Source organism: Sardina pilchardus, chromosome 12, assembly GCF_963854185.1.
Source record: "Sardina pilchardus chromosome 12, fSarPil1.1, whole genome shotgun sequence".
NCBI classification, from domain to species: domain Eukaryota; kingdom Metazoa; phylum Chordata; class Actinopteri; order Clupeiformes; family Clupeidae; genus Sardina; species Sardina pilchardus.
Genome location: NC_085005.1, coordinates 3,994,201 through 4,021,501, shown reverse-complemented (window position 1 = coordinate 4,021,501; position 27,301 = coordinate 3,994,201). Strand labels below are relative to the sequence as shown.

The 27,301-nt window shown below is 42.7% G+C and overlaps 1 protein-coding gene across 1 annotated transcript; it reads left to right on the top strand.

Moving 5' to 3' along the window:
- Positions 1–188: 188 nt before the first annotated feature.
- On the top strand, positions 189–26,996 carry LOC134097701 (structural maintenance of chromosomes protein 6-like). The gene is made up of 27 exons (XM_062550642.1): positions 189–319; positions 954–1,110; positions 1,219–1,336; positions 2,381–2,486; positions 2,901–3,037; positions 3,809–3,870; positions 3,984–4,064; positions 7,209–7,310; positions 8,126–8,245; positions 8,555–8,653; positions 9,534–9,680; positions 12,349–12,437; positions 13,599–13,763; positions 16,091–16,269; positions 17,111–17,309; positions 17,498–17,612; positions 18,084–18,247; positions 19,901–20,036; positions 20,696–20,776; positions 21,001–21,171; positions 21,695–21,832; positions 21,980–22,125; positions 23,500–23,625; positions 23,755–23,860; positions 24,169–24,321; positions 24,843–24,940; positions 25,357–26,996. Exons 2-27 carry the CDS (start codon positions 970–972, stop codon positions 25,454–25,456), a joined length of 3,279 nt encoding a protein of 1,092 aa, XP_062406626.1. The 5' UTR covers positions 189–319; positions 954–969; the 3' UTR covers positions 25,457–26,996.
- Positions 26,997–27,301: the final 305 nt, after the last annotated feature.

The window sequence follows — 27,301 nt, the reverse complement described above, 5'->3', positions numbered from 1 at the left end:
CACGAGCATTAGACAACCACGTACAGATACTATAATCCATAACATATCTGTAATTTCTCTGAGTTTCAAATTAAATTCTTCAGGACAACATTTAAATAAAGTCAAAATTACATATTATGTGCAACCAGCTCTGATTGGCAAGGAATATTGATAGGCGGGGCACAGATGATGACATTGTTGTTTGACGTTGCACGCGCGGGAATGGACGAGAGGACGGCCGGACAACTGGATTCCTACCGAGTAAACTCTTGTGTAGCTGCTACCTGAAATCTGGTTTACGGCATAACGGCAGGAATATTTTTTCTGAACTTTGATGAGAGTAAGTTTATATCAATATTGAGAAGGCCTAACGTTGCGGTTAGTCAATGTCAGCTAGTTAACGTCATAACATACATCGGCTAGTGCAGTTAACGTTAGCTAAGTCGGCTAATGTTCGGTATATCGGCAAACAAAAAAGTGTCAAACAAACAGTCATGTTAACTGTCACAGGATAATTGGTTCCTAGTTAAACCTCATGGTATGGTATTATAGGTTTGCTTTCTGTAAGTTAACTAACCAAGTCTAAAAGTTACGCGTGTGACGCTGCCTGATTTCCATGGTAAACTACCATGGAAAGTCTCCAATGCTACGCATTGGAGACTTGCCATTATGTTGTTATGTAACGGTATGCATTTCACAATAGTGTATGTCTACAAGTACGTTACGTTTAGACAAACTCATTTTTGCTTATGTGTTGAAGTTGTTTGTTTGCTGGCTTAGGTTGCCAGTGCACGTCATGATGGTTTGCGGTGGCATAGTTGACGTTGTCTTAGCAGCTACCCCAGTTGTTGTTGGGGCACCGCTGGCAGGGGAATTTTCCGGAGAAACGAAACATTAACTTAGCTCAGATCAGAACAACAACTGAATTGTCAACTTTAACATTAATCAAATAACGCACCAACTCTCACCAACAGAGCAATTTGCGTAAAGATGTCCAAACGAAAGAGTCAGTGCACAGGAGAGAGCCAACACAAAAGGTCACGGTCTTCTCAGCCAGAAGTAGACGACGACGAAGACTTGGAGTTTCCAACAATTTCTCAACTTGAAGCCGACCCAGTGTCTTCAGTCTCCGTATGTCTTTAAAACGAAGCAACTGTGCGAATTACATTACATTACATGTCATATACTGTTTGCACTCTGTCGACTGTATTTTTGACGTAAATCTACTTGTTTGTTTAGACGACGGGAGATGTGGGCATTATAGAGAGCATCACACTGAAAAACTTCATGTGCCACGCACATCTTGGCCCCTTCACGTTCGGGCCTAATGTCAATTTTGTAGTTGGGAACAATGGAAGTGAGTAAGGCCTTCTCTTCATCTGCTCTTTATCTCATGTTTGTCTTCTAACCCTCACATGCGCTTCTGTCATGTCAGACACGGGATTGTAAATAGCCTAATTGTGTGATTTTCATGTACAGGGTTTTAGTACCATGTTGAGTTAATGGGCTAATGTGTGTTAGCTGTTGCAAGGCACTTTGCAGAAGGGCAATCATTCAATTCAAGACATGGGATTTTCTGTGGCATTGAACAGAGTAGTCCTAGTAGAGATGTTGGAAATATAGATACATCTCTGCTCCAGTGTGAATGTAGACACATTTTCTATTATTAACATTGCACCCTAATGGCTTAATTGTGGAATTGAAAATGTCTTATTTTCTGTTAGTGGACCAATGTATGTGTTATTGTATCAATGTAGGCCTACGTGCCAATGCATCTCGGTACCATGATTGGTGATTTAACTAGGCCATAGATTACGTACACGATAAACTCTCTGTGGGCTTGTTTCTTTCCGGTAGAGCCAGGTGTGTTTGAACCTGCCACTATTGTTAATGTAATTAGTGTCTACACTGATCCGGTTGGGTGTTGCTCCTAGTGAATCAGCACGTTGCGGTAAAGATGGATTTATCCATTTGTTAAAATTGTTATCATTTGGCAAACAAGGTATTCAGTGTTGGCGTCAAGATTTGAGTAGGCGAATATAACAGAAAATGCCGTTGCAACACAGTTGCAGCTCCACCGGAAATAAATGAGCTTCTGGAAGAGCCTTTCCTGCCCGTAGCCTATTGGCCACTGGTAAGACCCAGAGTGGTACAGTAGAGAACACGGACACTCCCATAAGAAACTGGGAAAATATGGCAGCGCTTTCCCATGCCAGTTTTCAGATTATGGGAGTTTTAGAACTTTAAGCAGCCAATCTTTTGGTCAGTAGTCAAAACATTGGCTGGGTAGTATTTGTCCGTTCATTTCTGTGTGTGTGTGTGTCCATGGCTGGGTAGGATGTGTCCATCCATTTCTGTGTGTGTGTGCTCATGTTGATTTTGAGGTGTGTGTCGTCCTCAGGTGGGAAGAGTGCTGTGCTCACGGCCCTTATTGTGGCCCTGGGGGGGAATGCTCAGACCACCAGCAGAGGCTCTTCTCTAAAATGCTTCGTCAAGGAGGGAGAAAGGTGAGTAAAATGGCAGGGATGTTCTGTTGCCCTGTCGCAGTGGGCAGCAGTAACTGACTAACTGAATCCAAGAACAAGCCTTCATTCTGAAAATCAAAGGCAAAGTCAGCTTGTGCATCGTTGTTTTTGTTCACCTAAATGATCTTATCTGTCTGTCCTGTTAATGGTGTAGTAGAATGTGAGCTCATCTTCTAGGTGTGTAGTATTTATCTTACTGATTATGGTATATAGAATAAGTAATATGCAACTCCAGTAAATATTATGTACTATATTCTGCCAAATCCCATAACCATAACTGTAATCATCAGCCATAATGTTTCTGCTAGGTGTGTTTGTGCGTGTGTGTGTGTGTTTTTCTGACAGTATCTAGAGTGTCAGCTGTGTCTCTTAAAACACACATGTCTCTGTTCCCAGCTCTGCGGAAGTGTCCATCACGATTAAAAACCGGGGGAATGACGCCTTTAAGCCCGAGGTCTATGGCCAGTCCATCATTCTGGACCTGCGCATCTCCAGTGAAGGCCTCAGGACGTATAAACTCCGCAGTAAAACCGGTAAGGGACGCTATGCCCAGACACAGTCCATGAGCACCTCAGTACTTGTATAGGCATGCAAACACCTCACCTTTCGGTGAAATTCGCCGTTTTCAATCAAAATTAGGTGACTTACATGATTCATGCAGATCTGATGTGAAAATAACGTGAATTGAATTTACAGCCGAGTTTAAAAATCACACGCAGACGCGAATGCATCTTGAGGTGTTTCCAGAGCCGCAATTAAAACTCCTCGTGTCTGATCAGCAACGAATGCGTGAATGTAGCCCCTGTGTGTTTAATAAACATCAGTGGAAGCTAATTGTTGCCACAGACCCAACGTGAGCAGAACATGCTAGCTCAGTATAGCCTCCCTGTGTGAGCATTGAGCATAGACATACTGAGTTCTTTTGATGAAGAAGAGTTCCCCTTTCTATCAGTTTCCAATGTATCCAGTACCCAAGTGCATTTGAAAAAGGGTCATCATTTGGGGACATCATTTGTCTAATAGAGGCAGGGTAGGTACTGTTACAGAAACGGGATGTTTTACCCCCAAGTGCTTTGGACTCTCTGACCAGAGGGCAGTAGTTTGAAGAGGTACTGTACCATCAAGTACTTTTCGGGCTTTATGGCTGGTCCGAGAGGCATAGATGGAAGCTACAGATTGGGTGGCATGATTTTAGATGCCGAACGCACCACCTTCTCCAACTGCTTCCTCCAGCGCTTAAGTTATAGAAGATGTGTGAACTACGTGTGGGCCAACTTGAAGCAAAACGTATTTTTTTATACCAGGTCAGTTGATTTCCTCGAAGAAGGAGGAGCTGATCGCTATACTGGATTACTTCAACATACAGGTACTCAGGGATGAGCCTTACCAATGCTATTGTTATATTGCTATATCACATCTGTCTAGTGTGATGCTGTTTCCTGTTAACTGATTGCACTTCCTGTTGATCATTGTGTCCAGGTGGACAACCCCGTGTCCATTCTAACTCAGGAGATGAGCAAGCACTTCCTGCATTCTAAAGGGGAGACGGATAAATACAAGGTACTGTAGAGCCTGAACTCTTAGACCGTGAGCCAGGGCCTCAAATTATGGAAACCGTTACCGAAAAGGTGGCAAAGGCTACCATACCTTTTCTGAAAGCCTGAAATCTCAGCTGTTCAATGATGTATGATGGCCATCTGACAAGAGTAGCTGTTTTGAGTTATGACACATAATGTAAACTAAGGTTAAAGAAATAATGTGTATAAATCAAGCAGAACACGGGAATATTTTATTTTGTTATGTTTGGTATCATTTTAAAGGGGAGACTCTGAGCTTTCATTTAAATCCTTTTGTGAACATTTTGGATAAGTACAGCCAACCCTGGAGCTCTTCAAACCTTTAATCACACACATTTCCCTACCATTTCCCTGCCATTTTTTGTCTTTTAATCCTGTGGCACCTGGGAGCATCAGAGAAACAAAATCCAAACACTGAAATACTGGCATGACCCTAAGGATTCAGGAAATGTATCATTTACCCATATTATCTGATTTGGAGGGGGTAATTTACAGTCTTGTATCAGAGATGGCGTTTTTTCAAAGACATAAACAGTAGTGTACTATTACCCTTGGCTAATTTGTTGATATGTCGAGTTGAAAGTCTGATGTAAATATATTTTAGATAATAATTATTGATACAGATAATTTTGAAAAAGTTGTTATTCAGCATTCTCAGCATTTTTAGATAGTTAAAAAGGTCCTTAATACATATCCATCACATATCATTTATATCAGGTCCCCACTTTCTTGGAATTTACATTAAAAAATGAATGCCTTGTTCTCAGGCAAGAAAATACACGTATATACAGGCTGCGATACTGTAAGTGCATTTGCAGGCCAAGTGTCAGCCCTAAAACTTTTTCAGAAGAATGAAAACTTCTGTGAGACCTTTCAGAAGGTTGGGGCAGACTGGGCAATGACACCTGAGTTGTATGCATCCTTAAAGGAGTTCACATGTCAAATGTACAGCTCCAAGTCCAGAATCACCAACATCAATGAAATGAAGTATGCACTTTTTTTGTGCAAAGAAAGGCGTAGAATCCTGGCAGTTAACTCCATGCTCGGATTCTCTCAGGAAGCACGGTCTCAGAGCTAACTATCAAGGTGCTATCTGGAGAAGATGCCTCGAGAACAACCCTGAAGTTCCTTCCCCAGTTGAGCATGGGTGGTCTAGACTGGACCAAGATGGTGACTTACAGCTCTCCATAGACTGGTTCAATGTCTCCATTGGTCCACAAGCAGTACTTGAGTTTCTGTCCTGCTCATGCAAGAGGGACTGTGTCACTCCTCATGTCAGTGTGTTGCACCGTATAACAACTTTTTCAAAATTATCTGTATCAATAATTATTATTTCAAATATATTTACCTCAGATTTTCAACTCGACATATCAACAAATTAACCTTAAGGGTAATAGTACGCTACTGTACGCTTATGTCTTTGAAAAAACGCCATGTCTGATATAAGACGGAAAATCATCCCCTCCAAATCAGATAATATGGGTAAATGATACATTTTCTGAATCCTTAGGGTCATGCCAGTATTTCAGTGTTTGGATTTTGTTTCTCTGATGCTCCCAGGTGGCACAGGATTAAAAGACAAAAGATGGCAGGGAAATGGCAGGAAAATGTGTGTGATTAAAGGTTTGAAGAGCTCCAGGGTTGGCTGTACTTATCCAAAATGTTCACAAAAGGATTTAAATGAAAGCTCAGAGTCTCCCCTTTAAAATGATACCAAACATAACAAAATACAATATTTCAGTGTTCTGCTTGATTTATACGCATTATTTCTTCAACCTTAGTTTACATTATGCATCATAACTCAAAACAGCTACTTTTGTCAGATGGCCATCATACATCATTGAAAAGCTGAGATTCCAGGCTTTCAGAAAAGGTATGGTAGCCTTTGCCACTTTTTCGGTAACGACCAACCCCTCTGGCTCACGGACTATCTAGCCAACACTTTTATTGGTTGAACTGTGGGAGTGTCATAACCTAGCCAACACTTTTACTGGTTGAACAGTGGGAGTGTCATAAGCTAGGTTCACACCACACGTGTCAATGCTCAATTCAGTTTTTTTTTTTTGCAACATTTTTGTGATTTTGTGTGTGTCTTCATTTTGTCCTTGTTAAATGTGGTAGCAAGAAATGAACACACACACACACACACACACACACACACACACACACACACACACACAGCACACAGCTGGCCCGATTGTGACTGACTGACCACCTTTGTAGTTCTCTTCCATTTCCACTGTGTGATGCCATAATCCACACTCGAGGCTGCTCCCAACTTCCCTGCTGCTCCAGTGAGATGTTTGGAATAACTTCCACTGGCACAAATGCCTATTAAAGGTTGTGTTGTAGTTCTTTATGAAAGCACAGTCTTTATGAAAGCACTAGCTGATGAACTGCGTGTGTTTTAGTTCTTCATGAAGGTACAGTCTGGCTGATTAACTGGTTGTGTTAAGTTCTTTATGAAGGCATGATGAACTGGTTGTGTTTTACAGTAATTTCTCGCATGTAAGCCGCATTGTGTATAAGCCGCTGGACAGTCTTTTATGCAAGTTAAAAGAAACAAAACCATATTAACTGCCCCCCTGTATTAACCTCATAGCGGAAGAAATTTAGCAAAATCAATGTATAAGCCGTGGCTAATAGGCAGGAATTACGGTACAGTAGTTCTTTATGAAGGTACAGTCTAGCTGATGAGCTGGTTGTGTTGTAGTTCTTTATGAAGGTACAGTCTAGCTGATGAGCTGGTTGTGTTGTAGTTCTTTATGAAGGTACAGTCTAGCTGATGAGCTGGTTGTGTTGTAGTTCTTTATGAAGGTACAGTCTAGCTGATGAGCTGGTTGTGTTGTAGTTCTTTATGAAGGTACAGTCTAGCTGATGAGCTGGTTGTGTTGTAGTTCTTTATGAAGGTACAGTCTAGCTGATGAGCTGGTTGTGTTGTAGTTCTTTATGAAGGTACAGTCTAGCTGATGAGCTGGTTGTGTTGTAGTTCTTCATGAAGGTACAGTCTAGCTGATGAGCTGGTTGTGTTGTAGTTCTTCATGAAGGTACAGTCTAGCTGATGAGCTCGTTGTGTTGTAGTTCTTTATGAAGGTACAGTCTAGCTGATGAGCTGGTTGTGTTGTAGTTCTTCATGAAGGCCACCCAGCTGGAGCAGATGAACGAGGACTATGACTACATCATCAAGACCCAGGGGCTCACCCAGAACACAGTGGATCAGCATGAGGAGGTGAGACCCTGATGCACAAATCTTTTTTTCACAAAAAACGTTTTCTTTTTTATATATTTTTTGGGCGTTTTATGCTTTTATTTATGGTAACAGTGGAGAGAGACAGGAAGTGAATGGGAGAGAGAGTGGGGGTGGGATACGGAAAGGATCACGGGGCGGGAGTCGAACCCGGGTCGCCGGCGTGTGATGCAGGTGCCCCGGCCAGTTGCGCCACAGCTGGGGCCACAAATGTCCTATATCACTTACTGTAGCATCAAGTCAGAAAGACACCTCTGTATGGATAGTTTTGAGGTATTTTAAAGTATTTCTCCTTCTGGAGTCCTTCCTGGTTTAGAGTTAGTCAGCCAAGCAGTGCTTTTTCCTCTGACACTCCCATGTTACTGGAGCCAACAGTTGACTTTTAAACTTTAAATTGTTTAAAAGTTCTGGCTGTGTCAAAACAAAGCAAACCAAGAGGATGCACTGCAAAAACTATGTATCTAACTAAGTGCTTTTAATCTTATAGTAAGATCTATTTGGTAATGTTTTTAGTATAAAGATACCTACCTAGTGCCTTCTTGTTAATTATTTGACTTAATTTAATCATGAAAACAAGCAAATGTGGCTGCCAGTCAGTTAAGCAAATTAGTCTTGATAAGATGCCTTAAAATAACTCCTATAAAATGTAGTCAAAATGATGCCACGAGAGAGTGCTAGGTAAGTGTCTTTATGCTAAAAACAATACCAACTATGTTTTTGTGTTTTAATATAAGAATAATTACACTCGGTTATATTTGATTTGTGTAAGTCCACTTTTCTGTTCTGGCTGTCCCTAGACTCTGGATGATCTGAAGAAAACGTTTAAGGAGAAGGAGGAGAAGTTCAAGGGCTTGTCCTCGCTGGAAGAAATGAACAAAAAGTTGGACAACCTCAAGAACCAAATGGCCTGGGCGTTGGTTAGTGACTCATTTAAACACACGCACAGCACACTAATGCCCTTAAGCATAGCAGTTGTGTGGCAGTGTTTAGAAGATTTAATTGCTCAGAACCAGTCAACAAAAGCTGTAAAGGTCTCCTGTCAAGTACAGTTAGCTCATCCTTCGGGTAATTTCTCTGTGTCTCGTAATGCATTGTAACAGGATCTGACAGTTATGGCACTAAAAACATTTGTATTGTTTATATGTATAATATATATATATATATATATATATATATATATATTTTTTTTATTTTTATTTTTTTTGTCTGTGTGTGTGTGTGTGTAGGTTAATGAAATGGAGCGGGAGCTAGGGCCTATGAGTGAACGAATGGCGGTTGAAGAGAGGTCAACACCGAAGTATGACCAGAAGGTTGAAGAGTGGAAGGTATCATCTTTACTTTGTTACATGGTTATGGGATTTGCCAAACGCCCTTTGTCCAAAGTGACTTACAAATAAAACAATACAATAGTTAGATTAAAGCAACACTAAAGCACTTTTCCTTTGGCGCACACACGCTATTTGTTTATCCAGCAAATAACAGACAAGGTATTTGCTAAAAATGTCTACTGTCACATGAACCAGGGCTTCAACGTATTACACATACTTTGCTGGAATTCATGAGTGGGCACACCATTTTTTGATTTGATAACCGATGATGATGACTCCTTCAAAACTCACAAAGACACAGAAATGTTCAGCTCAGTTCAGTTTAACTTTATTGTCTCAAAGGAAAATTTGTCTCACTGTCAGGTACACATACAGTGGGTAGAAAATGTATTTGATACCATGCTAAAGTTGCCTAAAAAGAGGAATATAAAATCATCATTTGACAATTGATCTTAATGTCTTAATTAAAAAAAATGAATAAAAATAAAAAAGTAGCCCCACATCATCACATACCCTTCACCATAGCTAGAGATTGGCATGGTGCTTTTTCCAGTAGGCCTATTAGCCTGTTTGATGTTTATTGAGCTCAATGCAAATCAAACAGGCTAATAGGTGTACACACATACATGCACACACACACACACACACACACATGCATGAACACACACACACACACACACGCACACACACATATATATATATGGACACACAAAATGGATAAAGATAAGAATAAAAGCAGCACTGGAAAATGAAAAATGAAATGGAAAAAAAAAAAAAAAAAACACTCTGCCAAGATGAGAACATCCAACAAGTTACTTGTTAAAAGATTAAGCAACAGCACATAAAAGTAAGCTATAGCTGATCCCGTTTTGCGCAGGCGAAGGTAGAGGAGGCGGAGAGGAAGTACCGCGAGCAGCACGAGCAGCTGGAACAGGTGACGGAGCGTCTGCAGCAGCTGCAGCCGCAGGGTACCCAGCTGCGGAGCGACGTCCAGGAGCGCAACCGAGCGGTCAAGGCTACAGAGGTAAGGACACACACACGAAACACACACACACACACACACACACGAAACACACACACACACACACACACACACACACACAAAACACACACACACACACACACACACACGAAACACACACACAACATACAAAACACACACACACACAAAACACACACACACACACACACACACACACACACACACACACACACACAACATACAAAACACACGAAACACACACACACCAGACCTGCCAACATGTACGCATTTTGCGTAGCGGGCACGCATTTTGACCTCCTAGTACGCTGGTACGATTCCATGCTCTAAACTACGCATTTCGTTTGATCTCGCATTTCGTCAGTGTGTGTCAGTGAAGTTGTCAGTGAAGTTGATTCTGCGCTACAGAGCCACAGCCATAGATATAATTCACAAGGTCTTAGTACAACTAAGTAGTCAATTAATTTCGGTATAGAGACCGTGCTATTGCAGATCCCAAAGGGAAAATATGCGTCTATTCCGAAAATAAACAAACACGCTTTTATTTTGCAACTTGTGTTCGCGGTTCTCATCCCTCAGTCATGGGGTGTCACAGCTGGTATAGTTAAACTTTCACAATTATATTCAAAACGAGTGAATTAGTATAGCAGTGTGGCAGCGTGTTTTCTTCTAATATTGCAAACGTTCACTACAAGACCGCTAACCTTATGTTGCCGTCTTGAGTTATGTAAAAATAGACGTAGCATAGGCTACAACGAGATTCTGTGATGAAGAATTCATTCATTTTGAACAATTTATGGTGTAAACGGTGGAGCGAATTCAGACAACTTTAACAGAGAACTTCATCAGTGTATCAAAGGCTATGTAAATAAAAGATGAATTGCTCCTTAACTGGCATGTGTCATTCTACAAAAGCAATGATGATTGGCATGCTGATATCTTTCAAAGAAACGTTCTATTCATCTGGAACATTCCTTCCTACACTACAGGGCACAGTTTAACATGCAATGTGAATGAATACTGTTTTCACAACATTGTTAGTTAAGCAAAATAATCTGCAAGTAGCTTAGGCTGCAGGTTAAACATTTCAGATCAACTTTACAAATGCAAGCTTAATGTAGGCTAGTTTAGGTTCTGATTTGTTCCAATAGCCTATCTTGTCATACTTACTTCAGTAGGATATGCTAATAGGTTTCCATAAGGCCTATGACCTCTTCAAAAGCCTGATAATTCAGGCTCAGATATTGTCTTTGTTTTAAGGCCTGAACCATGTTCAAATAAAAAAAAAAGACTTTTGTAGATTTCACACACCCACATTATATTTCATGTGAAGAGTAGCCTTTATATGTAATTTGTATGATATTCTTTAATTGATATGCACCCCTCCATGCACCCCTCCACCCACCCACCCCCACAGACACAGACACACACACACACACACACACACACACACAGACACACACAGACACACACACACACAGACACACACAGACACACACACACACACACACACACACACACACACACACACACACACACACACACACACACACACACACACGTACACATATACATAGGCCTACTGTATACACATACAGTGCCACCAAAGTAGGCTACCAGGCTACCTTGGTTGTAGCCCATACACTTTGTGCTGTATAAGTGGCGAACGGATAACAAGTTGGTATGGAACTTCATTCAAAGTGCTATAGAAAAGGTCTTAAATAGAGTCTTGAATGTAAGTTGGAGGATCCGACCGGGGGTCCGAAATTTGGTCGTCATCGTCGGGGGGGGGTTAGTACTCATAAAATTCTTTCAAGGTTGGCAGGTCTGACACACACACACTCACGAAACACACACACACACACACACACACACACACACACACTCACGAAACACACACACACACACACACTCACGAAACACACACACACACACACACACACACAAAAACACACACACACACACACACACACACAAAACACGCGCACGCACACACTCACGAAACACACACACACACACACAAAAACACACACACACACACAAAACACGCGCACGCACACACACACACACACACACACACACACGAAACACACACACAACATACAAAACACAAACACACACACACACACACGAAACACACACACAACATACAAAACACACACACACACACACAACATACAAAACACACACACACACACAACATACAAAACACACTCACACACACACACACAAAAAACACACACACACACGAAACACACACACACACACACACACACACACGAAACACACACACGAAACACACACACACACACACGAAACACACACACACACAACATACAAAACACACACACACACACACACACACACACACGAAACACACACACGCACACACGAAACACACACACACACACACACAACATACAAAACACAGTCACACAAAAAACACACACACAAAAAACACACACACACAAAACACACACAACACACATACAACATACAAACACACACAAAACACACGCACACACTTTTGAGGCACATTTGTGTCTTAACTAACCTGTGAACCACATTTGTGGACAGAAGATTATTATTATTATTATTATTGCAGTGATGAACTCAACCCACAAAAGCATGGGTTTCTGCTTTGCAGTCTGTTTTGTCTTTCTTACGTCTCTTGTGACGTCCTTGTGTTCAGGCCAGCAGCCACAAGCTGAAGACCAACCAGCGGGACTTGGAGAAGGACAAGGAGCAGCTCACCAAACGCATAGATGAACTCAGACTCAGGTGAGAGAGCCACTACAGGTGTGTGTGTTTGTGTGTAGGTGGCTCTGGGCTATCAGCTGGATGTTGACTAGGCACTGAAAAATATTGTGGATATTTGTTTTGTTTGTGTGCTGTGTGTATAATTTAAATGCAAACATATTGTATATGTACAATGTTTATAATTATAGAGTAGCGTATTGTACGTATACACTGTTAATTGTCAGAAGTATTTGACAGTTACTATTTAAGGGGTAGACCTAAAAACAGGAAATGTAGCACTCTATTGCTTTTGTTCATAGAAACTAGTGCAAATTGCCGTACAGGTGCATCCTGCTTCTAATTGTTTTGTGTGGGGTTTTTTTCCCAATACTATTGACATCTTTTTATGTGTTGGCGTGATTTAACTATTTTATTTGACATTTTAGAAGACAAACAAAGCTAAAACACACAAACATTGACCGTCAGCACAGTAAAAAAAGAAAATCCAAGGGAAACAAAAGTAAAATGAAAAAGCTTGAAAAGCTGTTGACATCTTAAGTAAACAAAGCACTTAGTGTGTCTCGGAATGACTGAACTCTAAATGCCTGTCCACACACTTTCTTTTGTTGTTGTTATTCTATCATCAACTAGGCGTGGGAGGCCACCAGCCAGGCTCTCCGGTGTCCACCAGATGATCTCTGAATAACTGTCCGTACACTTTTGGTTGTCATTCCAGCATCAGGCCCCACTGCTGTCTAAAACGGCATTCACACGATGCGATAACTATAACCATAACGATAAAAACAGTGTTCCCTCGTGTTAATGAATGTGATGGCTAAAATGTGATGGGTTATGATTGGATGTTAGCTTTTTATCATTCTCAAAATCGCTCTTAAAGTGATCCCCAACTATACCGTTTTTCATGTTATCGTTATAGTTTGTGTGGGAATGTCATCATTCATATTAACGAGAACGATATTTGTTTGTAGTTATCGTTATACTGTAATTATCGCTCTTGGTGTGAACAGCCCTTAACAGATGATCTCCAAATGCCTGTTGGTACACTTCTTGTTGTCCCTCCAGCATCAGCAAGGTGTCGGCTGCGGACAGTCAGGTTCGCCGGTGTGGACAGCCAGGCTGGCCGGTGTGTACCAGATGATCTGTCTCTAAGCAACTGTCTGTACACTCTTGTTGTCCCTCCAGCATCAGCACGGCGTCGGCGGCGGACAGTCAGGCCCGAGAGGCGCGCATGGCGGGGCTGCAGCTGGAGCTGGAGGACCTGGCGCACCGCGACTCCACCCTGACCCAGCAGCTGGAGCAGTTCCAGCAGGCCGTCGCCGCCGCCAAGGACAACCTGGACAAGATGAGGTCTGTGCTTTTCTTCTTCTTTTTTTTTCTTTCTCTTTCTCTTTAGCCCTGTTATACACGGGAGTAGTATTACCTGTGTACCTTTGGTGATTTGTGATAATTGCGGAGGATGCCTCGGATCTTAGTCCTGTGCGAATGTGCCAAAATTCCGCTGCAAATTGCCTACTGTATTTCGCCAAACACAGACGTCCTGTGATAATACTAATCCCGTGCGAATCTGCATCTTAGTGGTTTGTTATTGCAATTGCCATATTGCTGTTAGAAGCAGCCTAGAAGCAGATGTTATGATGTAACATACATGTGGCTGTAATGTCAGTGAAAATAGAGACTTTGCTTGTCCCGTGTAAGTAACCCAGAGGTAGGGCCGTAATTTGAAAATTACTAGAGGTCCCCACTCCCCAGGTAATGCTAATCCTGTGCGAATAGGGCTTTTGACTGCAGCCTTAAAGTTGTTGGTTCAATTCCCAGCTTACACCGTTGTGCCCTTGAGCAAGGCTCCCAAGTTGCTCCGGGGACAATGTAATCCCTTGTAATATAGTTGACATATGTAGGTCACTTAAGACAAAAAAAAATGTCTGCTAAATGTTATGTAATGTAATGTAATCTGCTATTGCTGTTTGGTTTTGTTTATGTAAAGCACATTGAATGACCTCTGTGTATGAAATGCGCTATATAAATAAACTTGACTTGACTACCGCTGTAGACTTGGAGTCTCGCACCCAGGGAGTGGATCGTTCAGGGGGGCAAAAGTGGCAGCCGAGGGATGGCGTGTGTAGAGGTTGTTGTGGCAGCAGGGCTAATTGTGGGCACTGGCGCAGGGTGTGGGTGATGGGAATAGTTGTTTCGAGGAACGATATGAATCTCACTTTGTTAATGCTGGCAGCTTTTTTTAATGCTTTTTGTTGCCTTGGCAGCTCCAAATATGCTTTTGTGGGTTTAAAAAAAAAACCTGTGCGGGAAAAACCTTAGGGAAGGTGTGACCCTTATTGTACAACTGTTTACAATGGCGTCCACCAGGGGATTGTAAACACGTCACACACAGCTCAAGGTGACCTTTACAATATTCCAAAACATGTTCTTCCATTCTACCTCTCTTCCTACAGTGTATCACCCCCTTTCATGCTTTCTTTCTTCCTTCTGTCTACAACCCACCCTCCACCCTTCCATTCATCCACCCAGCTACTATCTATCTGTTTTTCCATCTATCTGAGTACAGAAGATCACTATTAATGACTCAAACCCTCTCTGTCTCAAGTCTGTCTCTCTGTCTCAAGTCTGTCTGTCTCTCTCTTTCTCTCCCCTCCCCAACCCTTCCATTCATCCACCCAGCTACTGTCTATCTGAGTAGATCACTATTACTGACTCAAACCCGATCTCTCTCTCTGTCTGTCTTACTGTCTCACTCTATCTGTCTGTCTGTCTCTCTCCCCCCCAACCCTTCCATTCATCCACCCAGCTACCATCTTTCTGTTTTTTCTCCTCTCTGTTCAGAAGCACAGACATGTCTCACTGTTGGCCCTTTCCTCTGCAGGGCAACGTCTCCTTGTGCTCCATCACTCTTTTCAGTGATGAGTCATCTGCTCTCCTCCTCGGCTCCCTATTATCCATCTTCAGTAGACGAAGATGGTGTTTATGGATGTGTCTTGGCATCCTTTTTTTAAAAAAAATTTAAAGTATATTTCAGTGACGAGGTAGACAGGAAACAAGTGGGAGAGAGAGATGGGGTGGGATCGGGACATGACCGCAGGCCGGATTTGAGCCTGGGTCCCCGTGGGCACTCAGATGCGTACATGGTACGAGCGCTGTAGCCGGCTGCACCACAGCGCCCTTTGATCCGTCTTCAGTAGACGGAGATGGTGTTTATGAATGTGTCTCGGCGTCCTTTTTCAGTCAAAAAACATCTGGCTATTGTTATTCCCCTAGATTTTATTCTATATTTTTTTTGTGTGTGTGTTGAGTTCTCAGTCATTTCTCAGAGTTCCCAGATGTTTGAAAATGTTGCTCATGTCATTCTCTCCTGTCCATGGACCTCCAGCACTCATGTAACATGTGTCTGTGTGTGTGCGTCTGTGTTTGTGTGTGTGTGTCTGTGTTTGTGTGTGTGTGTGTGTCTGTGTTTGTGTGTCTGTGTGTGTGTGTGTGTGAGTGTGTGTGTGTGTGAGTGTGTGTGTGTGTGTGTGTGTGTGTGTGTGTGTGTGTGTGTGTGTGTGTGTGTGTGTGTGTGTGTGTGTGTGTGTGTGTGTGTGTGTGTGTGTGTGTGTGTGTGTGTGTGTGTGTGTGTGTGTGTGTGTGTGTGTGTGTGTGTGTGTGTGGTCTTGGTGCCTCAGGCGTGAGGAGCAGGACCTCCAGCGCTCGTGCAGCTCCAAGGAGCAGGCCCTGCGTCAGCTGGAGGCCAGCCGCACCAATCGCATCCGCCGCTTTGGAGAGCACATGCCCGCACTGCTCAACGCCATCGACGACGCCTACAGCAAGGGAATGTTCCAGAAGAAGCCTGTGGGGCCACTGGGTTAGACCACACACACATTTTAACTACTTTAGTTATGTCCGCAATTCATAATCAATGTACAAAAGTATGCATAAAAAGACATAAATGTTACAGATGCAGAACATGGCTAAGGTGTGATCCAACAATATGGGTCTGATGACAATTCAAACAGCAGATTTATGGATACACACAACACCTTCCTCTCCATATATGGCGACTTCCAATAATGGAGGATATTGAGCAGTATTTCGCGATTTGCTTTGCCCTTGCTTTTGTAAAACCAACTATCCTGAGACCCCTAATGACAAGCCTATGCACGTGGCCCAGGCTGCCAAAGATGAGCACCAGATATTGACAATTGTAGCCAACACACAAACACACACACACACACACACACACACACACACACACGTTTTATGTAAAGCACATTGAATGACCTCTGTGTATGAAATGCGCCACATAAATAAACTTGACTTGACACACTCACACACACATACACGTATTTTATGTAATAATAAATAATAGTAATAATACATAGGTTTTATATAGCGCTCAGGGTACCCAAAGACGCATATAAAGCACATTGAATGACCTCTGTGTATGAAATGCACTATATAAACAAACTTAACTGATAGATAGATAGATAGATAGATAGATAGATACTTTATTGATCCCCAAGGGGAAATTCAACTTGACACGCAGACAGACAGACACACAGACAGACACACAGACAGACACACAGACAGACACACAGACAGACACACAGACAGACACACAGACAGACACACAGACAGACACACACACATATGACATTTCAATCAGGCATAACATTAGTCTGCTAATTTGTGATCTTGTGTTGTAGGTTACTGTATCCGTCTTAAGGACCCCTCTCTGGCCATGGCTGTGGAGAGCTGTCTGAAGAGCCTGCTGATGGCGTTCTGCTGTGACAACCATCAAGATGAGCGCCACCTACAGGCCTTAGCCATGAGATACCTCAAGGACAAGAGGCCCACCATCATAGTCAGCCAGTACAGTGAGACGCTCTACAACGTCTCCCATAGGTCAGCACTTGTTACACACACACACACACACACACACACACACAAACACACACATTTTATTAAGTAATAGTTTTATTTTATTACATGTTTAAGTACATTGAATGACCTCTGTGCACAGAAGACAACACTTTTTGTGTGTGTGTGTGTGTGTGTGTGTGGCCTAGTTGACCTTTGAACTCTGTTTATAGGGCTGTCAATCACCCACAGTACCCCAGTGTGCTGCAGGCTCTGGAAATTGACGATCCTAACGTGGCCAACTGTCTGATCGACATGAGGGGGATCGAGACCATATTGGTTATTAAGGTGTGTGTGTGTGTGTGTGTGTGTGTGTGTGTGTGTGTGTGCAAGTGTGTGTGTGTGCAAGTGTGTGTGTGTGTGTGTGTGTGCAAGTGTGTGTGTGTGCGCAAGTGTGTGCATAGGTGTGTGCGTGACTCCCTGACCTAAAGCCATAATGTGGCAGGGTGTGAGTGAAGTATGAAAATTAAGATTAGTGCGTAGATATGTGTGTACATGTGTCAATATTGCTATGAGGATGAAGATTATATTGTGACGTGTTCACATAATGTCGGCATTGCTATGAGGATGATGAAGATTATGTTGTGATGTGCGTATAATGTCAATATTGCTATGAGGATGAAGATTATATTGTGATGTGTTTACATATGGACAATATTGCTATGAGGATGATGAAGATTGGATGAGATGTGATTAGATGTGATGTGCGTCCATAATGTCGGCATGTCTGTTCTTATGTTGTTGTTCCTGCGTGTGTAGAACACGGTGGATGCCAGAAGGGTGATGCAGCACAACCGGCCGCCCCAGAACTGCCGAGAGGCGTTCACCGGGACCGGCGACCAGGTGTTCACCAACCGCTACTACTCCACTGACGCCAACGCCAGGGCACGAGTACTAGGTGGAGATGTGGAGGAAGAGATCAGGTGTGGGTGTGGGTGTGGGTGTGGGTGTGGGTGGGTGTGGGTTTGTTTGTTTTTGGTCCCCCTCCCCTCAGATATTTTATTGTGAGAATAATCAGTGTTTCCCACACATAGACAAATTTGTGGCGGTGCGCCACAGATTCAGCACCGGCCGCCACATATTGCGTTTCGTTATTCTTTTATTTATTTATTTTGTTATTTTGAAACGCTAATTGAAAAACACGCAGCATTCGTAAAGCTGAATTTCCTTTCCCTGCGCTCCCTCTCTGTCACTCACGCGTCTGTCTCTCATACACACACACACACACGCACACACACAGCCACTCCCCTCCGTGCACATCGCGGCTGTCTGTCTCCATGAAAACCAACGAGATCATCCCTTGAAGCGTGGGCGGTGGTCGCACTGATGCACCTGACGCTGCTCGGGTAGAAGCATAAAGTTCTCCCGCAACTTTTGTAGACTATGTGTGCAACTTAATTACCAAACAGTATAAGTAAACTCGTTCTCCTTGGCCCGCTCTCGTGCGTGCTCAATGGACACCCGCCCTCCACATGCACATTTAATCCAAATAAAACATTCACAATCGTGAACGCATTGACGCACAGAAGACGACTAGCTAAATGATGTTATATTCGGTTAGCATCATTAGTAGGCTATGCTGCAGACATTTGATTAAAACTCTTGCATTCAAGTTGACTGACCAACAATGTTTTTCAACTCCAAGACTTAAAAGGGCCTGTCCCAAGGAGAAAAAGTATTAGCTTACCTTGAAACTTAAACACATGTGGGGAAACTGAACAGTCCAACCAGTAGAGCAGGATAAGCTTAGCCTGCTACTTTGTTTACAATAATTTTGAGGCTTCAACCAGACAGCTGAATCTAAGAAGTAGAGTTGTAATATGAATAGTAGGCTATAATCTGCATAAAGTCTGCTGTTATGAATATCAGAAATGTCAGTATATATAATGTAAATAATTACATAATGTGTAGTGTGTGTTTCAAATAAAGACAAGCTTCACATCTTGGTAAAAAAATAATTTACATTATATGAAAGGAGAGCGATAAAAAGGCGATAAAATGAAAAATATGGGTGCACCCCCGACCCCCCCCCCCCCCCGTCATACATGGGCGACCACCACACATTGCCTTCTAATCTGTGGGAAACACTGATAATTATGGCTTTAATGAACTTAAACAGATTTCATCCATGTTTTTTGTGTGCAAAGTTTCCACTTTAAGTGGAAGAGTAGTAGATCACTATTACTGCTCTGTCACATAGGGTGTCTTTCATTTGGTCTTTTATACACCCTCCCTTCCTTCCTCGATCCTCGTCCTCACTGATCTAGATAAAGAATGATGGGGCGGCAACAATGGGATAGTCTATCCAGTGTTAGTTATACTGTAGATCAGTGGGAACGAGCATCAAGGATCGAGGAAAGAGTTTGAGAGCCATCCATCGACTCAAACCTTGTCTGTCTCTCTGTTAGACTGGGGCCAAAATCCAGAATTGTGACACCCTTTGGCATTTTTTAGACAAAGTTGGCAACCAGTCTTACTTTGTCAATTTGGGTGTGCTGAATTCAAGTGTGCAATATGACGAGCTCTATCTGACCTCTGTCTCTCTGTGTTCTGTCTCTGTTCGTCCCTCCGTATAGCCATCTGCAGGCGTCCCTGAACAGCCAGCAGCAGAACCTGACACGACTGCGGCAGCACAAGCAGACGCTGGACGCCGAGATCCGCCAGAACAACGCCCTGCTCAAGACCACCCACGATGAACGCACCAAAGTCAAGGTTGACCTCTCACCTTTAACCCCTTTATCTCAGATGCTCATAGACCTCTGCAGTTTGCCTACAAAAAGGATCCAAAGCTGCCATCTTTGCCCATATAAGGAGATCCGGGAGTTAATTGAAGCTAACTGCCTATGGCATGTTGCATTGTAAGTTAGCTCTGGGGTAGCAAAGATCAAAGTATGCCATCTTCACCTACCGTAGATCACAGGATCCACTAGACGGCAGTGGACAAAACTGTGTAGCGAAAAACGTCTGCATTTCCAATGTCATCATCCCCGCGAGAGTTTCACTGGTGCGATAATTGAAAATCCCCATGTTATTTTCCCATAGAAAAAATCTCAAGATACCGGATCTCCTTATTTGGGCAAAGATGGTAGCTTTTTTGTAGGCAAACTTCAGAGGTCTATTGGCCAGAGATTTATGCTGTCAGAACTGCCCGGTGTCTCTCGGTCGGGACAGATTGGCAGGTGGTTAATTGTAGAGAGGAACATTTTCAGCCGATTTATGTTGACGCATTGTTGAGTCCCCATTTCTGTTATTGATGTGTGTATGGTGTGGTGTCATGTTATTTAATGGTATGGTGGTATTTTCTAGAGTGCTCCAACTACATGTAGGTACGTGTGTGTGTGTGTGTTTACTGTTGAGTCTTCTATTTCCAGAACCAATCCAGGAGGTTGCAGCTGGAGATCAATGAACTGCAGAATGTGGAGGAACCTCAGTCTGAGGACCTGGTCCCACTGGTCAGTACCCATTATGGTTATTCATACAATCACAATCACAAACACATCCATTGTGTATACAGTACATACATACATACATACATACATACATAAACATTTTTCAAATGTTTTTTCCTTAGTCACCTATACTCACTCTACTCTCTCCATCGTGGTTCTGAACCTTAGTCACCTAGACTCACTCTGTACGTCCACTCGTGTGTGTGTGTGTGCGCGCGTGTGTGCAGGAGGAGGAGCTGGAGGAGATCATGGCGAAGCTGAGCGTATCGGTCCAGAGGTGTGCGGAGGCCCAGGAGAAGCTGAACGTGGCGCGCAGCGCCGCAGCGGAGGCTGAGCAGAACTTCCGGCGCCACCGAGAGCTCATCGCCAGCGCCGCCGAGGAGGCCGAGCCAATCAGGGTGCGTCGCCGCTGCTGACTAAGCATGCTGGGAAGGGACGACGTGTCGGGAGCAGAAACACTCTTGTGAAAACACTTTGGGCTCTTATCATTCGTCTTTTTATCTATCCTCCCTTCCTTTCTTCCTTCCTCGGTCCTCCAGCTCGTTTCCACTGATCTACATAAAGAATGATTAGGCGCCAACAATGGAATAGTCTATCCAGTATTCTTTATAGATCAGTGGGAACGAGCCAGAGGAGAGAGGTTGAGAAGGGGCCTTTGTGTCCATACTGACGGGGCGGTGGTAGTGTTAAAGGAGCTGGGCAGTAGCCTGAAAGTTGTCTGTTAAATTTTCGGCTTCCACCAGGTTCAATTCCTGGCTTTCACTTTTGTGCCCTTGAGCAAGGCACTTAACCCCAAGTTGCTCCGGGAACAATATATAATATTGTAATGTAGTTGACATATGTAAGTCACTTTGGGCAAAAAAAAGTCTCTGCTAAATGTGTGTGTGTGTGTGTGTGTGTATGTGTGTGTGTGTGTTACAGGAAGAGCTGAGCAAATGTGATCAAGAGGTGGAGAAGTGTAAGCATCACAGGAAACACTACGAGGAGAAACGCAAAGCCCACGTTAACAACATCCAGGCGCTCAAGAACAACCTCCAACAGAAAGAGCTGGAACTCAAGGTACCATTCCCATTCTAGCGTAAGAACTCCCACTTAGCACTTATACCCATGCATACTTGTACTTGCACTTATACCGTACAGGTTCAGGTCACTTTGCAGAGCCAGGAAAATGTCCTACAGATTAACATTGTGTGTTTGTTTCGTCAGGAGTCCATAGCGAAGGCCTCGGAGATCTGTGCAGAGCGTCTGGAGGTGAGGAAGTCGGCGAAGAACCTGGACCTGGAGATCAGCCGTCTGCGGACCGTCATCAACACCCAGCAGGAGCAGCAGGGGGACCGGGAGCTCATCATCAGGTCTGCAGCTCCTCTCCACACACACACACACACACACACACACACACACACACACACACACACACACACACACACACATACTGTACTCTCCCCACACACCCCTTTTACAAAGAGTGCTAATGACAGTTCACCGCCACATTGAGGCTTTACAAATGCCTCAAAATAAATGTAACTGGATACTCATGAACACATGTCTCCACATTTTAGATTAGATTACATTTTATAGTCACTGTGCAGAGTACCAGTACAAAGACAACCATATTTTGGATGGCCCGCCAAAGACCCGGTGATTTTCCTGTCTGGCCCACTTGGTATTGAGGTTGAATAGCCCGTTGTAGGGCTATATTCTCTATTAGGTGGTTTACCACTTCCTCTGGATTAACTTCCCTATGGTCGTCACTAAACCGTGTAGTTGAAACACACCCGTGCACAATCTCCTTTACTGTTTTCCTCTCTCCTCCTTACTGTTTCCTCTCCTCTGTCTAGTTCAGGCTTGTGCACAATTCCGAATTTTAGAATTGGCCTCACTTCAATTCATGAATTGAAATTTTAATTAAATTGTCCCCACCCCACAGGAAGTTGAATTTGAATTGGAATTTGAATTGGAATGATTGGAATTGTTTTGAATTGCCATGATTTGAATTCCACTTCCTGTCACATAACAGAAAAAATGTGTTGAATCTCGCATACATTCAGTTTAGGGAAGGTTACTTTGGAAATGTAACTGATTACTGTTTTCAATTATATAAGTTGTGTGTTTGTTGCAACATATTTTGTGAAACGTCATTGTTTAACACTACCCTTAAATTATGGATATGAATTTCTTTGAATTTCAATTCTACTTCCTTTATTTCAAATTCGAATTGTATTTCTGTATCCTGTTTTTGACCTCAATTCAAACTCAAGAATTGAACTGAAATTGTCATTCTCAATTAAATTCTGAAAAACACGGTGAGGCAATAGAAAATGCCACTTGCAGGTCGTTTGTTTAGAACAGGAAATCGCGTTACCGGGACAATGTGATACTTTCACTTACGCACTCTATTGACATGCATCGGTTCATCATGGTTCAGTTGGAACAAGAACAGAATACACCACCTCTTTCATTCCGATTTAAAATTCTGTTCGGATCTGCAGTTTTATCCCGATGTTGGTGTTTTAAATGTGTCATTTCTATTCCGATAGAGTCATAATTCTGAATAATAGTGTCCATGGAAACCCATCTGCTATCTCCTTTTAAAATATTCTTATCTCAACTTTGTGTGTTCTGCAACTGTTGATTTTCTCTGCTCCACCCTTAATGGTGCTGGAGTCATAAGACTGGGCAGTTATGTTCCTTCCTGATGAACGAGAGATTGGATCTTGTGTTTGCAGGCAATATCAAGAAGCCCACCAGAAATACACCACTACTACCAGGGAAGTGAAAATCCTTAAAAAGTTTGGCGAGGTGATCTCAGGAATCATCCAGCACAGACAGAAAGCTTACGCCAATCTGAGGGGGTGAGAAGACTCTCCTTTTCACCAAATTTGGCCATTCATGTTGGCGAAGATTATCCCTTGGATAATTCTCTCTCTCTCTCTCTCTCTCTCTCTCTCTCTCTCTCTCTCTCTCTCTCTCTCTCCGTCTAGTTTCTATTCGCTGCGCTGCAAGTACTACTTTGACATGACCCTGGCACAGAGGGGATATGTCGGCCATATGAACTTCGACCACAAGACTAAGGCTCTCTCCATAGCTGTATGTACACCTCAGGTTTTTCCAGCACATCTAACCTGAAAGCAGCCTTACTGTACACAGTTATTAAGTCAATTAATGCCATTTCCATCTGTCTGGCAGATGAATTGTGAATGTGAATCTGATTGCAACAGCTTTAAATCCAGACACTTTTAGTGTTTTTGAGTATTTGAAATGAAGTATAACATTTCAATCACATTTATTTTTGTATACAACATTTTTATTAAAAAAAAAACTTAAGTACTGTCTGTTAGCTATGTGTCTCTCTCTCGGTGTTCCACGTCTTTGTATCTTTGTGTTTACCACCGCAGGTCCAGCCCGGAGGCAAAAACAAGGCGTCACTGAGCGACATGCGTTCTCTGTCGGGCGGCGAGCGCTCCTTCTCCACCGTCTGCTTCGTGCTCTCGCTCTGGTCCATCACCGAGTCGCCCTTCCGGGCCCTGGACGAGTTCGACGTCTACATGGTACACTACGTTCCCATTCTCATCTGAGTTCACTGTGCACTGCCACTCGTACCGGCTTCATATTGTTAATGGGGCGGTGGTAGCATACAGTAGTGGCTAAGAAGCTGGGCTAGCATAGCCTGACTACATCCTCAATTCTTGTCAGAATGTCTGAAATTTCTCCATTCAGCTGTGATTATATGGCGTGTTTCAACCGATACAGGGCGGGGGGGATAGCTCTGCACTCATTGGATATACCTAACCAAACAGCAACGAAATAACCAATAACGTAGGGCTGTTGATGAAATCTAGCCGACCCCAGAATGAGGGAGGTTAACTGACCTACAGTAGCAGTTTTAGGAACCGTATCGTCTTGTATCTACGATCTTAACTTCGTTTTTGTGTTTTAATTTATTTTTGTCACTTATATTTTGTATTTATTATATTTCTGTGAGTGCCTTGGGTCAATTGCATTGCATTTACGTGTGCTATGTAAATAAATGTGATTTGACTTGACTGAGAGCTGTCTGTCCCTGCGGTAGGACATGGTGAACCGGAGGATCTCCATGGACATGTTCTTGAAGGTGGCCTCCAGTCAGCGCTACAGGCAGTTCATCTTCCTCACTCCCCAGAGCATGAGGTGGGTTTCCACGGGCCTCGTTCCTTATTCAGGGATGTGATTCCTCTAGATTAATACAGAATAGGCTATACTGTCATTTCCTGATTATTACCTGCGTTTTATACATTGATTTTGCCAAATTTCATCAGCTATGAGGTTAATACAGATTTGTCAACCTCGAAATGAGACCCACACAAATCGATTGTTGCTGTCGCCACTCATGTGGCGACAAAACACTTAATCCCTAAGGTCCAATGTGCATAGCCTCATGAGTAAAATACAGATATAAATAACATAAAAATATACTTTGTGTATATTTTATACAGTATACCAAAGATACTTAAATACCCTTTTTCAACCGTCTCTGAGTATACTAAGTGTATTTCTGCCCGTGTTGATTGTTGATGCACACTAAACTCCTGTTTTCTGTCTTCTAGCTCCCTCCCGGTCAACAACCTGATCCGTATTTTACGACTAAATGACCCGGACAGGAACCAAACCGTCCTGCCCTTTGGGCAGCGCAACTACGACGACTAGCCTCGGAGAAAAGGGTAGCACGCTGCAGAGGACCCCATTAGGATTCCCTCACGGAGGGGCCACCCCATGTTAGGTGTTTTGTTTATTTGTTTAAATGTTTATTTAAGAAAGCGTGATTCTCCTAGACTTTCTTTACACAAGGAGCAGTTTAAAAAAATGTTATTTTAATAAAAGTTCAGAGATAACTTTTGTATGTTTTTGTACATATTTGAAATACTTAATCTGTAGAGAATTGTTAAGATGTGGTCCTTGTCTATTTTGATGTGAGAAAAATGCATCGTCTGTTCTTTTGTGTTCAGTATTTTTGTTAATGGTAAATCTTTATGTAAACCTTCCATGAACAAAATGTTTTCCGGTTATCTCTATTGACGTCAAAGTGTTATTATATATTCAGTTATAAATTCCAGAACACTGGAAAAGAAGTCTGTTTATTATGCTTCATGGAATTGATGCTGACCATCGACTCAGTCTATGTTGCTGACAGTGTAATTTGAATATGGATGCAACCGGTGTAGTGTGAAGCCCCTAAAGAAACATGGGCCTAAAACTGAATGTATGTGGTGCAAATGACACTTTTCTGGTATGCACCAGAAACTTTTTGGTCCATGTCCCCTTGGGAACTCTACAATTGTTTGGTCCATGTTCCCTTGGGAACTCAGTAGTGGTTTGGTCCATGTCCCCTTAGGTTCCCCATAGTAGTTTGGCCCATGTAGTAGTTTGTAGATGAGCTCTTCCATGGAAATGTTGATGTCTGCATTTTCATACTGGGTTTATTTTCATTGCACCAATACAACCGTGACTGTGATACAAAACTTGCTGTTGGGTACAAGTTTGGGTCATGTGTGCAGCCTCAGATCTACTTTGCACAAACTATACAGTCTGGATCACTTACCTTGTTTAGCTGCTCTTCCTCATTGATACAGTATTCAGGAATTGAATGTGGACGTACAGCTCTGGAAAAAAAATGAGACCACTGCATAATTTTCTTCTGTCATCCTATGGTTGCTGAGTGACATTCAAATGAGTTAGTTGACGGTCATATTCCAGAGAGCGCTGCACATTTTGAATATGACCCGTAAACTCATTCGATTGTCACTCAAACCGTAGGATGACCTCAGAAAAATGTGCAGTGGCCTGATTTTATTTCCCAGAGCTGCATGTGTAGAATGCACTTTAGTGATTGTGTGTGGTTATCTATCTGCCTGTGTGCTCAGAGACGGCACTCTTGAATGTGTTTCTCTCTTAAATGAGCCTGTGAATCTCTAGATCAGTAAATCACAGGTGTAACATCTCAAGTTTCGGCTCACAGCCTTTTAAATAGCCCATTGGACTCCATCAACATCATTATCATCACTCAAAACCAGAACTCTTATACTGACATGGTACTTGAGGGTATAGCCTAATGAGCAGTCTGATTTGAGTATAGCCCCCTGCTCATGTATTATAATTATCATTTGTTTTTATTATAGTACGTTATTGTAGTTGCCCTTGAGTTTAAAAAGATGCTGGTTATGAATAAACTCTTTTTTTGTGTTCATGACTTTGACTTTTTCCATTTATGATCTAGTATTCCTGCAACAGTCCATTAAAGATTAGTGGGAAATATATTTTTAAAATACCTGTTGATCATTTATGCCAATTTAGTTTAGTGGATGCCTTTGAACAATTGCATGCGTCAACACAGCCATGCGTTCCCTAACTGGTTACACCTCTGTGTTGTTCGGTCCAATCAACTAACAGCAGGATTATGACCCCAAGCGAAATCCTCTCAGCACAGTAGACAGACTGGATGGGGCAGAGGCGACCGCAACTCTTCTCGGATCAAGGCCATGAAACCAAAAGCCC

Coding starts and splice junctions, on each gene's coding strand:
- LOC134097701 (XM_062550642.1), top strand. CDS start 970: ATGTCCAAACGAAAGAGTCAGTGCACAGGAGAGAGCCAACACAAAAGG. Junction 7,311..8,125: donor CAGTGGATCAGCATGAGGAG/GTGAGACCCTGA, acceptor GGCTGTCCCTAG/ACTCTGGATGATCTGAAGAA. Junction 24,322..24,842: donor ACGAGTTCGACGTCTACATG/GTACACTACGTT, acceptor TCCCTGCGGTAG/GACATGGTGAACCGGAGGAT.